The 15,442-nt window shown below is 41.8% G+C and overlaps 1 protein-coding gene across 1 annotated transcript; it reads left to right on the top strand.

The window, feature by feature from the left end:
* The first annotated feature begins 12,527 nt into the window (after nt 1–12,527).
* LOC136227187 (uncharacterized) lies at nt 12,528–15,080 on the top strand. The gene is made up of 3 exons (XM_066015868.1): nt 12,528–14,366; nt 14,447–14,857; nt 14,952–15,080. The coding sequence occupies exons 1-3, from the start codon at nt 14,283–14,285 to the stop codon at nt 15,078–15,080; spliced, it is 624 nt and encodes a 207-aa protein (XP_065871940.1). The 5' UTR covers nt 12,528–14,282.
* Nucleotides 15,081–15,442: the final 362 nt, after the last annotated feature.

The raw sequence follows: 15,442 nt of genomic DNA, 5'->3' as shown, positions 1-15,442 counted from the left end.
GAACTAACAAGTTCACTTCAAGATGGTATATCATGGTGCATGTTGTTTGTCGATGATATTGTGTTGGTTGATGAGACGAAAGAAAGAGTGGAGAGGAAGTTGGAATTATGGAGACAAACTCTAGAATCTAGAGGCTTTAAGTTAAGCCGAAGTAAGACAGAATATTTAGAGTGCAAGTTTAGTGGCCATAGGAGTAGGGAGGCAGTGTGAATCACCCTAGATGGGAGAGTTGTTCAGGCATCGGATTGCTTCCGGTATTTAGGATCTATTATCCAAACGGATGGATTAGTAGATGGAGATGTTGCTCATAGGATTAAATCTGGTTGGTCGAAGTGGAAGAGTGCTACGGGTTTCCTTTGTGACCCCGGCATGCCTAATAGATTGAAGGGAAAATTCTACCGCACGGTAATTAGACCAGCATTGTTATATGGTACGGAGTGTTGGGCAGTGAAACATTGTCACATCCATAAGATGTCGGTGGTGGAGATGCGTATGTTGAGATGGATGTGTGGTCATACAAGAAAGGATCGGGTGAGTAATGAAATAATTAGGACAAAAGTAGGGGTTACATCTATTGAGAATAAAATGAGAGAAAACCGACTAAGGTGGTTTGGCCATGTAAGACGTAGAGCGCTTGATGCGCCGGTTAGGAGGACCGAAGAGTGGCAAAGGGATGTAGTGGTGAGGGGTAGGGGAAGACCTAAGAAAACTTGGAGGAGGGTGATCGAGAGTGATATGAGTTTACTGGGAATTGAGAAAAATATGGTAGTGGATAGGACGGAGTGGAGGGAACGAATTTGTGTCGCTGACACGACTTGATTTCACAGTTTTATATGATGGTTCATGTTAGCCGACCCCGAATCATTTCAGGACTAAGGCTTTATTGTTGTTGTTGTTGTTTTACATGCTGATATTGCTGAGGCCTGTTCTGGACACAGACATACAAGGTCACGTGTTGTGAATGCCTCTGCCCGGAGGCAACGGACGGAGCAGATATTGATGGGGGATGCCCAGAGGGCACAGACTGAACACGACGAGCGTGTTAGATGTGAGGAGATGGTAGATGCTGTGGAGATGGAAGGAGATGACTCTATGCCTCCTCAGAGTGCGTCTTCTATGCGAGTACCTCCTCAGACATTGACGAGGGGTCGTGACGGATGTTTTGCTTCTACAGCAAGGTCGTTTTCGGGTTAGAACTTTAAATTTAGTTATTATTATGTGACTTATTCGTGATTAGTAGAAAATATACGAATATTCTAAAATGAGTTTATTGTAATTTCAGGTAGCAGCAAGCGCTCGAGGAGTGCTGGAGATGATGACTGGATCGTGAAGACCCCGGTTCCTGGGGGGTCCATCTGATGGTCTTGTGATCCTGAGCTTTCTGGGATATATTGCCCATGCTATCTGGAGCAGGCAGGATAGGGGCCTCCTCATATGTCAGACACGCTCAGTCTATTGTGGGAAGCTGTGTGTATGGCACGGTGGTGCTTCTAGGGAGATCTAGACGCGTATAGCGTCATCTGGATTGTCCCATTTACCAGGTATCATGTATGCCCACATCGATGCGCCCCTGATTGCGGCTTTTGTGGAGCGGTGGTAGCCAGACACGTCATCATTCCACATGCCGTTTGGTGAGATAAGCATTATGTTGCATGATGTGTGGCAAATTTTGTGCATCCCCGTCGATGGGGCTATGGTGACTGCTAAGGCGAGTATTGAGGAGCTTCAGTCTTGTGTGATGGAGTTGTTTGGTATGACTCGGGATGAGTTGTTGAACGGTCACTACTTTAACGGCGGTATACGATCGGCTTCTATCTTGGAGTATTGTCAAGGAGATCGGATTCCTGATGCACAGGCTACAGCTTGGACATTTCTTATGCTCGGTTGCACATTGTTCGTGGACAAGAGTGGTGACCACATTCGACCTTCCTGTTTGTTGGAGGTACAGGACTCGGTAGCTGGAGCCATTGGACTCTCGTGGGGCTCAGCTGCACTAGTATATCTATACCGTCATCTAGGTATTGCTAGTAGAGGAGACTGCGGGCAGATCACGGGTTGTCTGACACTGCTTCAGGCATGGATTTATGAGTGTTGAAACACCTTTCCACATGATTTTGATTTGACAAAATTATTTAAGTTAATCCCATGATTAAGACAATTAAATTTAAGTTCTTTGATTTAATTGTACTAATATGTTTGTTCAATATTGAGTAAGTAAACTGACTAGAACAGGAACAAAGTGTTCATAAAAAGAAAGACAGAACAAAGTCAGCATAAGCAGATCACACAGCAGAAGCTGAGTGAAATATGACTCAGCATTACAAAAGAAATGTCCTCTTCTGAAAAGCTTGAAGGCGAATCTGCGAAGTTAGGCTGAGCAAGATTCAAGTCACCGCTAAGTCAAGCTGAGTAAAGATCAAGTCAGCGCCAATGATCCGTTTACTAGAAGACAAGGTCCGACAAATCTCTGCAACAAAACAGGAGCCTTGGAAATATGATCAAGGATCTTTTTGAGACGCATGGACCGTCTGGATTTTGGCTAGAAGACAAACCTGGCGCTAGAAGACGAAACCTGGCGCAAGAAGACGAAACTGGCAAGCCTGCCTCCTGCACAAATCAAAAGACAGGATTGGCCTGCGATTCTAAATGCTGACCACATGATGACGAAGAAGACCGTTCTTCTCAACTGCTATGTTGGATTTTCAAATCATTGAAGCTTCAGAATTCAGTATAAATGGACAAGTTCATCACTTGGATCATTGTCGAACACATACAAGAAAAACATACAAGCAAAATCTTCACTAAGTCAAAAGATCCAAAAGAGAAGCTGTCTAAATAGAAAAAGCAAGTTCTTACACCAAATTCCAATCATTGTGTAAAAGTCTAGAGTGAATTGTATTCATCTAAAGTGTTCTTCGTTCTGTGAGAACAATTTTGTATCAATTGTAAAGGTTAGAAGAGTGAAGCTGAGTACTCGGTTATAGTACTCAGTGGTAGAGAAATTCTGGATACTCGGTTATAGTATTCAGTGGCAGATAGGATTGAGTAGACGAATAGAGGACGGTACTCTTGCATACTCAGTTGCTATTGTAAACGGTTTGTGCTCTACCTTTAAAGAAGTCAGTAGTGGATTGAAAAAGCCCGGAGGGATTCTGGGGACTGGATGTAGGCGGTGAGGCCGAACCAGGATAAGTCTGCTGAGTAATCTCTAACTCTTTCTCTTGATATATATATATATATATATATATATATATATATATATATATATATATATATGTATGTGTTGCTTGCTTAAATTGCTCAGGAAATAAAATTGTATAAGCCGACACTGAGCAATCAGAGTTCTGAGTTGGAAGCTGACCTAAAGTGTTATTTCCCAACTCACAATCGAAACATCTCTAGTCAGTATCTGATTAAAGTTGTCTCATATCTCACTCAGCCTTGTTGACCTGAAACTGAGTTAAATTATCAAACATTTAATTAAGTCAGCATTATTAAGCGAAAAAGTTATATTAGTTCCTAACCCCCCCCCCCCTTTGAACTAATCCTATTACGTTACACGGGACCAATAAGTGGTATCAGAGCTCAGTAGCTCACTATCCAAGATAAAACTATCTTGAGCTGATCCCTGTAAATGGCTGAGAACAGCACTCGTTTCCTTCCAGGAAATCAAACAACACAGATACTCCTTGAGGGATTATCTATTAGTCGGCCTCCTCTGTTCTTCGGATCTAATTATACATTTTGGAAGAACAGAATGAAAAATTTCATTCAGGCAACAAACATGAGTGCATGGCTAGCTATAGTCCAAGGCCTGTTTGTTCCCTATGAAACTATTGATGGTGTAAAGTCCGTCAAAGGTGAGGATAAATGGTCAGATGATGACCTTAAGAAATTACAAAATAATGCTTCGGCTATCAATATACTTCACAGTGCGTTAGATGCTGCAGAGTACAATAAAATTTCAGGTTGTGAGTCAGCACAGGAAATCTGGAAGAAGCTGGAGGTTGCCTATGAAGGAACCAGTAAGGTCAAGGAGTCCAAAGTGAATCAACACATGCGACTATACGAGCTGTTTGAAATGAACGAAAATGAAGACATCTCAGAGATGAACTCAAGATTCACTAACATCATAAATGAGCTTAAGAGACTCGGCAAAAACTTCACAGAAGAAGAGCAGGTGAAGAAAATCTTAAGAATTCTCCCCAAGAGCTGGCAAGCTAAGAAGACAGCTGTTGAAGAAGCTCATCGGATCTCTGCTGACCCATGAGATCTCCATGAAAAACTTTGAGGCTAAAGAGAAAACTGAGGACAAGAAGCAAAAATCTCTTGTCATGAAAGCCGACTCAACCGAAGCTGACTCATCAGATGATGAGGAGATGGCCATGTTCACGAGGAAGATGAAGAAGTTGTTTAAGAAGAACGACAAATACAGCAAAAGGCCATTCAGAAGAACTGACAAACACAAAGCTGAGTCTAGTGACAGCAGATACAAAAAGGACAGCTCAAAGCCCGTCACCTACTTTGAATGCCATCAGACCGGGCACATCAAATCAAGCTGTCCCACCTTAAAGAAGGACAAGAAGGGAAGCAGAAAGGCAATGGTGGCCACATGGAGTGACAGTGATGAGTCAACCTCATCAGAAGCTAATGCCACTGAGTCAGCAAACATCTGTTTTATGGCTAATGAAGCTGCTGACAACTACCGATCTGAGCAAGCTGACCTCTCCGATGGGTCTGACCATGAGGAACACTCTAATGAGGTAACATCTATACCCTTGCTCAGAAATGAAATGGTTAATGCCCTGAGTGATCTCTATACACTAATCAAAAAGTGTAACAAGAAAATAAGAGCACTCAGCAGGCGGTGTGATGAGATTGAAGAGGTCAAACTCAGTGACCTCCGACATCTTCTTCAGGACAATACTAGGCAATATGAAAACTTGAAAATCATGCACGGGTTTGTCTCTGAAGTCCAATCAGACGCTAAAAGGCTGAGAAAGGACATCACATCTATACAGAACCGGCTGAGTTCATCGGCTAAGAAAAGGTTCTATCCAAAAGTTGAGTATTCAGGTACTAGTCAGCAAAGACGGAACACTCAGCAGAACAGTCAGTGTGACTATTGTGGAAAGAGAGGACACACTGTAAGTGTGTGTTGGTATGCTCAGCACCATCGTGCTGACCAAAAATGGAAACACCCTCAAATGGTGGTTTATTGTGACTACTGTGGGAAAGATGGCCACACTATAAATGTATGTCGTCACAAAATCAAATATGATGCATCACATGTTAAATCTAACAAACGAGGACCCAAAAAGAATTGGGTACCTAAAGATAACTAGTTCAATTGCAGGTGAGCCTGAGGTGCACGGAGAAGTCAAAGCTATGGTACATTGACAGTGCATGCTCGAGGCATATGACTGGTGATGAAACTCAGTTCATAACACTTGTGCATAAACGAGGTGGAAATGTAAGTTTTGGAGACAACAAAAAGGGTAAGATAGTGGGATCAGGTACTATTGGAGGAAATCCTACTATTGAGTCACTCTCCCTAGTCAGGGGTCTTAAATATAACCTATTGAGCGTAGCTCAGCTGTGTGACAGCGGTAGAAAGGTTGTATTTGATGCCACTGAGTGTCGGATACTCGAAGGTAAAACAAATGATTTGATTTTAACTGCCCCTCGTGTTGACAACATCTTCATGCTGAGTTTAAAAAAGAAGTTTTCAAAAAATATATGCTTAGTGTAAAAGGAAGATAATTCATGGCTATGGCATAGGAGACTTGGTCATGTAAGCATGGACCTCCTAGCCAAACTAGCAAGAAAGCAATTAGTTGAGGGTTTGCCCAAACTTAGATTTGAGAAGGATCAATTATGTAATGCTTGTCAACAAGGTAAACAAACCAAAAAGTCTTTTCAAAGTAAAAATATAGTCTCAACCAAGCGTCCATTGGAATTACTACACTTGGATCTTTTCGGACCAGTCCAGCCGCTGAGCTTGGGTGGTAAGAGATTTTCCTTGGTCATTGTAGATGATTTCTCTCGGTATACTTGGGTCATCTTGCTGAGTAGCAAGGATGAAGCTTTTGAGATGTTCTCAACACTGATTAGAAAACTTGAAAATGACAAAGACCTAAAATTAGCTCACATCCGAAGTGATAATGGCGGAGAATTCAAAAACCAACAGTTTGATGAATTCTGTGAAGTCAGCGGCATTGACCATAACTTTTCTGCTCCTAGAACTTCTCAACAAAATGGGGTAGTTGAGAGGAAGAACAAAACCTTAGTTGAAATAGCTAGGACAATGCTGAGTGAGAATAGGCTTCCAAAGTATTTCTGGGGTGAAGCTGTCAACACAGCTTGCTATATACTCAATAGGGCTTTAGTTAGACCTATACTTAAGAAAACCCCCTACGAACTTTGGAAAGGACGAAAACCCAACATTGGATATTTTCGTGCCTTTGGTTGTAAATGTTTTATTTTAAATACTAAAGACAACCTTACTAAATTTGATTCAAAAGCTGATGAAGCTATCTGTTTAGGGTACTCAACAAACAGCAAAGCATATAGGGTGTTTAATAAACGAACTCAAGTCGTAGAAGAGTCTGTACATATTGAGTTCGATGAAACTGACCCTGCAGGGAAGATAAGTCAGCCTACCGAAGATGACCCATGCTCAGCTTCCGCTGACCAAATTGGAGCCACTGAGTCACCTCCTCAAGGGCTGACCAAAGGTAAAAATGAACCTGAAATTATCTTTGCTGACCAATATAATCCTGCAGAGATTGTTGAAACACCAACTCCTGAAAACTCAACACTGCCAAAAGAGATCAAGATCCTAAGAGGACACTCAGAGAAGTCCATTTTTGATGCTGATGAGAACACCCTGATGACCAGAAATCAACTCAGGAGATATCTCAGTAATGTTGCGTTCGTCTCAGTTCATGAACCGAAAAACTTCTCTGAATCTGAGCACGATGAATTCTGGATCAATGCTATGCAAGAGGAACTTGATCAATTCAAGAGAAACGAAGTATGGGATCTAGTGCCTAAACCGAAGAATCAAAAGACCATAGGAACAAAGTGGGTATTTCGCAATAAGCTAGATGAACAAGGTAACGTAGTCAGGAACAAAGCCAGACTTGTAGCTCAAGGTTACAGTCAGCAGGAAGGTATTGACTATGGTGAGACCTTTGCACCCGTAGCTAGATTAGAGGCAATAAGAATATTATGTGCATATGCTAGCTTTATGAACTTTAAACTGTTCCAAATGGATGTTAAGAGTGCATTTCTTAATGGAGTTATAAATGAAGAGGTTTATGTTAGTCAACCTCCAGGGTTTGAGGATCCGAAATTCCCAAACCATGTTTATAAACTAAAAAAGGCTCTGTATGGCCTAAAGTAAGCACCACGTGCTTGGTATGAAAGGCTTACCAGCTTCCTGCTGACCAGGAACTATGTCAGAGGAAAAGCTGACACAACCTTATTCATTAAGAAAAAGGGTAAAGATACCCAGTTGGCACAAATATATGTAGATGATATCATTTTTGGTGCTACTAATGAATCTATATGCAAGGAATTTAGCAAACAGATGCAGACTGAGTTTGAAATGTCAATGATGGGAGAACTCAACTTCTTCCTTTGACTTCAAATCAAACAAGGCAAGAATGGCATCTTTATTAGTCAGACTAAGTATGCTAAGGAGATATTGAAGAAGTTCGATATGGAAGGTTGTAAGCCAATATCTACCCCAATGGGTACTGACACTGTGCTCTATGCTGATGAGAAAGGTAAGTCAGTAGACAGCAAATTATATCGAGGTATGATTGGCTCTCTACTCTATCTAACTGCAAGTAGGCCAAACATTCAGTACTCAGTATGTTACTGCGCAAGATATCAAACTGGCCCTAAGGAATCTCATTACATAGCTGTAAAAAGAATCCTTAGATATTTGCAAAGCTCAGTGAATGCAGGTTTATGGTATCCAAACACAAATGATTTCACACTCATCGGATACACTGACGCTAACTATGGACGAGACAAGCTTGAGCGGAAAAGCACTTCAGGAGGATGTCAATTCCTTGGAAGTTGTCTAGTGTCTTGGTTCAGTAAGAAGCAGTCGTCAGTTGCCCTGTCAACGACTAAAGCTGAGTACATTGCTGCTGGAAGCTGTGTTGCATAAGTCCTATAGATCAAGCAACAGTTGGATGATTATGGAGTTGAAACCAACACGATTGAAGTCAAATGTGACAACAAAAGTGCCATTGACTTATCTAAAACTCCAATCCAACACAGCAGGATGAAGCATGTCATCATAAGGCATCACTTCATCAGAGATCATGTACTCAAGGGTGAGATCAAGTTGACCTATGTTCCAACAGGTGAACAGCTTGCGGATATCTTCACGAAGCCATTGGCTCGTGAGCAGTTCAGCACACTAAGGGAAGCTATCGGTATGTCTAATCCTCTTTAATAAATATCTGAGCTAAATGAATATTGAGTGATTATAATATGCCAAGTGATCATTACATGTTGAGTAACTATCATATGCTGAGTAAAACTGAATGCTATAAAATCACTGTATGCTGAGTTGCTATATACATAGAGTGATTACTAGATGCTGAGTTACTTCACATTGTATGAATCCCTTCTGCGCTAAACTATTCACTCAGAACTTCAAACGTTTAGTATCTTAAATGCTGAGTAAGACAAATTGTGAAATTTAATGCTTGTACGCGTATTTTAAGTAGCCACCTAGGATGATGTAAGCGTAATGATTAGAAACCCATGCGCCGAACGTGTCATAAATGTCAGAATTTAAAGCCGTTGAACGTTTCAAAACCAAACCACCATTCTGACCTATCAGATCGACGCGTTTCAACTATAAATAGTGGATGATTTCCCACTAATCTCTCTTTACGCTTGAATCATTTCGCACTCGATTTCCCTTCTCCCAAATCACAAAATCTTCTGCGTTTCTCAAATCCTCAAGAACACCATGTCTAACGATTCCCATAATATCTCCAGTGAAGAATACGACGACGACCATTCTGACATCAATCCTCCATCTCTTGCTGAGCAGGAATATCAGGAAACCTCTGAGGAGGAAAACCAGACCCAAGGTCAGCATGACAAATCAAAGGGCGTAGTCAGCCCCCACGGTAAGAACCCACACACTGACCAAACGACTTCTTCAAAGAAGAAGAAGAACAAACAAAAGGAAAGGAAGTTCTTCAAAGTCTTCAATAGCATAAAAGGGCTAAACGTGTATCATTCCCGATGGTTTTCCAGGAGCTTCATAAATGAAGAAAAACCCTTCTGTGACTGGATTTCCAAGAATGGGTAGTCCGACCTCTTTTCTATACCTGCAACAACTTACCCGCAATTGGTGAAGGAGTTCTATGAAAACTAGCGGTCGCTGAGGACGATGATGACTATTTGATCACCAAGGTAAAAAATAAGGCAATCACCATCACCCCTTCTTACCTTGCTACCCTGCTAAAGCTTAAAGCAGAAGGTGCTGAGTTGCGATGCACGAATGACTACAAGCGGGTTCATTACATTGTTGAATTCTGCAAACCCAAGAACCACAAAGGAGAAATCGCCAGTACCTGTATGGGTCAGGCTCAAAAGCAAGCCCACTATATCCTGACCAACTTATTATTTCCCAATGTCAACTCCTCCTCCTCAGCCTCCAACTTTGACCAGTGCTTCATCTGGCACATGCTGAATTACAAGCCGCTCAACATGCCCGTCTTTATTATCGGGGCTTTCCAACGCAGCACTGGGATTCTTCAGATGGGTTCGCTCATCACTAAAATACTTCAGGATTTCCAGGTCAGCTTTAAGGGAGAAATTGACATAGAGGGGACTGAGATTACCTCGGGAATCCTATACGCGCTGGCCCACAGTCAGCCTATCAAACCTAAGAAAGGGAAGGGAGTTGTGATTGAAGAAGATGTTGCTGAGGATAATATGGTTGAAGAAGCAGGTGCTGAGGTAACCAAGAAAGGAAAGAAGGTTATGGTTGAAGAAGCACCGGCTGTGCGAACCAGAAAGGAAAGAAAGAGGAAAGCTGACCAATCCTCAACCCCTCTAACCAAAGATATTAACAAAGCTCCAAAGAAGATCAGGTTAGTGGTTGGTGCGAAGAAAGCTGCTCATGCTGAGCCGGCTCAAGAAAAGCCTAAGTCAGCTGAGAAAAGGAATGAGAGAGCTGACACTGAGGAAGAAAGTGAGGAAACACCTGATCAACCTCTAAAGAGGAAAAAAACCTCTGGGTTAAAGCCAGTAGATGCTAACCTACTTGACTTTGTAATTACAAAGGAATCACACTACGTGCGAAGTCAAGAAATTGATTTGGAAAAGACTCTGTGTGATCAGGAGGAAGAACTGGGCTGCACTGAGAAACAGGCTCAAGGTGATAAGATGGGGTCTGTTGAGCCGAGCAACACAGCCGTTGCTGAGCAAGCTAATGAGGAAGGAGCTAAGTCTCCAGTGAAGGATAAGGTTGAAGAGAACCTTTACACTGACTTAGGACTCAACTTCTCCTCTGAGTCACTTGACTCTCCTACTGCTGACCCTTCTCCTCCAATCAAAACTTCAAAGGGCAGTACAGATAAGCGGTTTAAGAGAAAGGCTCTAAAGCCCAGCGTGATAGATCTGCTGGATGAATCACCTCTAAGGGACCGAATCACAGACCTAACTAGGCTCCAGTTTCAATTCTTCACCACCATCACTGAGCCCACTCTAGACCAAGTAAAAGAAAAACAAGCCTCTGTTTCTCAGGCTGAGGAACAAGCCTCTAAGGGTCCTATTTCTGCTGACACTTCTGCTGATCCCTCCACTGAGCAAGTGCTCGAAGTCCCTGCTTCTCAACATCAAGAGTTAGCAAAGGAAACTCCACCTGCTAAAGACAGTGCCGAGTTGCCTCCACCTCAAAGTTCTACTCAATTCTAGCCTGACCTTGAGCAGGTCAATAACACTGCTGAGCAAACACTTCCTTCATCTACTGAGTAGTTCATCAACCAGTCAGCTCCTGATGCTAACCTTACCAATAAAAGTGCAGCTGCTGACCAGGCTGGCACTTCTACTTCAGGACAACACCCAACTCCTCCATCCGGTGCTGACAACCACACAACCCCTGAGCATAACACTGATGATTCCTACACTTATCTGAATGCTTCTGAGTCTAGAAGAAAATCATCCACTCAGCTCACGCTCTACTTCAAGATATTCATCAGTCTCACGTCGATGCTACTGGTTCCATTCCTGTTGAGCCCACTCAATTTTCTTTCGTCATGCAACTTTTGATCGAACTCAAAGGTCTCAAGGAGCTGATGAATGTTATGACTTCTCTAGTCTCTCAGCAGCCCAAGCAAGAATTCATAATGAAGCTGGCTGAACTTCAGCTGATGATGGTAAATCACATGAACTCCATCGAAGGAAAACTTAATGCCTTATCAGCTGCGAACTCAACATCTGCAACCTCTACTGAGGTCACTCAACATTTCTCCCAGCTGTCCGCCGAGCTAACCGGGACTCGTGAACTTATCTCCTCCTCCTCTCAATGCTCCATAGAACAAATAGGTGAGGCTATACGCCTACTCAACTTGAGCAAAGAAGAGATGGACACTGACCAGGTCAAGACCAATGAAATTCTGCACTGCACCAAGTCAACACTTGCGCATGTTCGACACATTAATGTTCAACGTCAGTCGTATGATACTGCGATGCTCAGGATGTACCATCAATCTTATGTGCGAATGACAGACTCAATCACTTGGATTGGGAAGTCACTTGAGTACCTACTCAGCATACTCAGTGCCAATATCAAGATCCCTGCTTCAAGTATGGCTGATGGCGTGCAAGTGTTTAAAGGTCTTAGGGAAAGTAGGGGTCACATGCAACATTATTCATCCATACTGACTCATGTTGTTCAACAAGGGCAGTTCCTTGCTCCTCCCCTTCAATCGAATGATGCTGGCAAAACGAAGGAGAAAGAACAAGCTAAGCAAGCTGCTGGAACTCAGCAGAAACCGGGGGAGAAAGCTAAGGATAAACAGCCAGCTGCCGGAACTCAGCAGAAGCCTGGTTCAACTTCTGCTATCCCAAGCAATCCAAGTCAGCAACAAAGAACAGCCAAGGGCAAAGGCAAATCTAACCAAGTTCAAGTCAACATGAAGAAATAGATTAGCAATAGTCTTAGCTTATGACTTGTGATTTTGTATCTAGCATATCTTTGTTGAACTGACTATCTATACAAGCATCTTTTTCTACAAACTGACTATATTTATGCGATGTTACTTGCTCAGTTTATATGCTGATTGAACACATGACCACTCATTGAACAACAATTAAAACTTGTGAACATAAAGATTAAACAAGTAAATCATACTCAGTACACCCCAACTTTAATAAATGAATCCAACTCTGATACCTGAACTTAACGCAATATCTCTGATACCTAAAATAGATAAGTATCAAAGCTGAGTAATGACCATATGTTCCAAGTATTGACCTTCTTCGGAAGCTGACCTTAGGCTCTTTTCGATTAAATCTTAGAAAGTTTAGAATTGAACTAAGTCAGTGACTTAAGTCTTAGATTCACTCAATTAGATCTTAGAAGGTTTAGAGTTGAACTAAGTCAACAGATGCAACCCTTACGGGGGAGTAATCTCAGAAGAATAAAAAGGTCATCAATCATGAGGGATGCTCAACACTGAGTTCCTTAATTAAATACTTTTGCCAACATCAAAATGGGGGAGTTTGTTGAAACACCTTTCCACATGATTTTGATTTGACAAAATTATTTAAGTTAATCCCATGATTAAGACAATTAAATTTAAGTGCTTTGATTTAATTGTACTAATATGTTTGTTCAATGTTGAGTAAGTAAACTGACTAGAACAGGAACAAAGTGTTCATAAAAAGAAAGACAGAACAAAGTCAGCATAAACAAATCACACAGTAGAAGCTGAGTGAAATATGACTCAACGTTACAAAAGAAATGTCCTCTTCTGAAAAGCTTGAAGGCGAAGCTGCGAAGTCAGGCTGAGCAAGATTCAAGTCGCCGCTAAGTCAAGCTGAGTAAAGATCAAGTCAGCGCCAATGATCCGTTTATTAGAAGACAAGGTCCGACAAATCTCTGCAACAAAACAGGAGCCTCGAAAATATGATCAAGGATCTTTTCGAGACGCATGGACCGTCTGGATTTTGGCTAGAAGATAAACCTGACGCTGGAAGACGAAACCTGGCGCAAGAAGATGAAACTGGCAAGTCTGCCTCCTGTGCAAATCAGAAGACAGGATTGGCCTGCGATTCTGAATGTTGACCACATGATGACGAAGAAGACCGTTCTTCTCAATGGCTATGTCAGATTTTCAAATCATTGAAGCTTCAGAATTCAGTATAAATGGACAAGTTCATCACTTGGATCATTGCCGAACACATATAAGAAAAACAGACAAGCAAAATCTTCACTAAGTCAAAAGATCCAAAAGAGAAGCTGTCTGAATAGAAAAAACAAGTTCTTACACCAAATTCCAATCATTGTGTAAAAGTCTAGAATGAATTGTATTCATCTAAAGTGTTCTTCGTTCTGTGAGAACAATTTTGTATCAATTGTAAAGGTTAGAAGAGTGAAGCTGAGTACTCGGTTATAGTACTCAGTGGTAGAGAAATTCTGGATACTCGGTTATAGTATTCAGTGGCAGATAGGATTGAGTAGATGAATAGAGGATGGTACTCTTGCATACTCAGTTGCTATTGTAAACGGGTTGTGCTCTACCTTTAAAGAGCTCAGTAGTGGATTGAAAAAGCCCGGAAGGATTCTGGGGACTGGACGTAGGCGGTGAGGCCGAACCAGGATAAGTCTGCTGAGTAATCTCTAACTCTTTCTCTTGATATATATATATATGTATGTGTTGCTTGCTTAAATTGCTTAGGAAATAAAATTGTATAAGTCGACACTGAGCAATCAGAGTGCTGAGTTGGAAGCTGACCTAAAGTGTTATTTCCCAACTCACAATCGAAACAGCTCTAGTCAGTATCTGATTAAAGCTGTCTCATATCTCACTCAGCCTTGCTGACCTGAAACTGAGTTAAATTATCAAACATTTAATTAAGTCAGCATTATTAAGCGAAAAAATTATATTAGTTCCTAACCCCCCCTTGGAACTAATCCTATTACGTTACACGGGACCAACAATGAGTACTTCCCGTGCTTCAGGCCTCAACGGGAGGGAGTTACATTGGATCTGGAGCTTCCGAGGGCTTGCATGTGGCCATCTATAGCGTTGGAGAAGAGTGATGATCGACTGAGATCATATCGCGCCCGACTTGATAGATTGACTGCTGATGAGGTACAATTTCCATTTAATTAAATAAACCAAATTCATTTCTTGTATTACTTGTATGTTAATGTTGTTGTATACGTCTATAGGTGATGTGGATGCCGTATGGTCCTGATGCCATTACGGATATCCCTAGGACGACATACGCCGAATGGATACGTTATAGGGATGTGATCGAGCCGTACATGCTGGGGAGATGCCTTCGCCAGCTCGGTTACGTGCAGACCATACCCAGACCGATCTTGAGGCCGTTGAAGTCCGTACTTCCTTCGTCCAACTTGAAGTATCGGGTAGAAGTGCCCGCCGATATGACGGAGGATCTTTGGACCTCGTTTCCCGAGGCGGTCGTGCTTGTATTGTCTCGATTCACTCTAGCACGGACTCCTTCGGACTGTGAGGAGCAGTACATGCCGTGGTACTACCTGCATTCACACCCTCGGCTACTGCCGGAGATGCCTGCACCCGGACCAACTATTCATACTCGCTCGAACAGCGAAGTGGTAAGTGATTTAAGTTTTAATCAACTGATTTACAAGTATCAAATTATATTAAATGAAATGATATTTATTCATTTTGGGTTTTTTCTTTTGCCAGTGGGTTAGCCGTTTTGCTAACTGGGGAGAAGGTGCATTGGAGGCGATGAACCTTCTTGATGAGGATGTTGCGACTGAGTGGAGACAGTCGTACGACCAGATTTTGGATGCTTGGCATTCGGCCAAGTGATTTGTGGTTGTGTTTTAGTACTTTTTATTATAGTTGTACGGATAATATCTGTATTATGTACTTGGTATTTTAGTACTTTAATTATATAAGTACGTTGTATATTACTGTTTTTTATTCAGAACATTACAGAATTCATTCAGACTCAATTCAGACTCAACAAAACTGTATCAAAACTGTAACTGTAACCATCCAGAACATTACAGAATTCATTCAAAATCAACCTGTAACATATATACAGCTAACTGGAACCATACAGAACATGACAAAATTCATTCAGACTCAACCTGGAATCAGACTCAACAAAACTGTATCAAAACTGTAACCATCTAGAACATTGCAGAATTCATTCAGAATCAACCTGT

Source organism: Euphorbia lathyris, chromosome 4 (assembly GCF_963576675.1).
Source record: "Euphorbia lathyris chromosome 4, ddEupLath1.1, whole genome shotgun sequence".
Lineage (NCBI taxonomy): Eukaryota > Viridiplantae > Streptophyta > Magnoliopsida > Malpighiales > Euphorbiaceae > Euphorbia > Euphorbia lathyris.
This window is presented reverse-complemented; position numbering and strand designations above follow the sequence as displayed.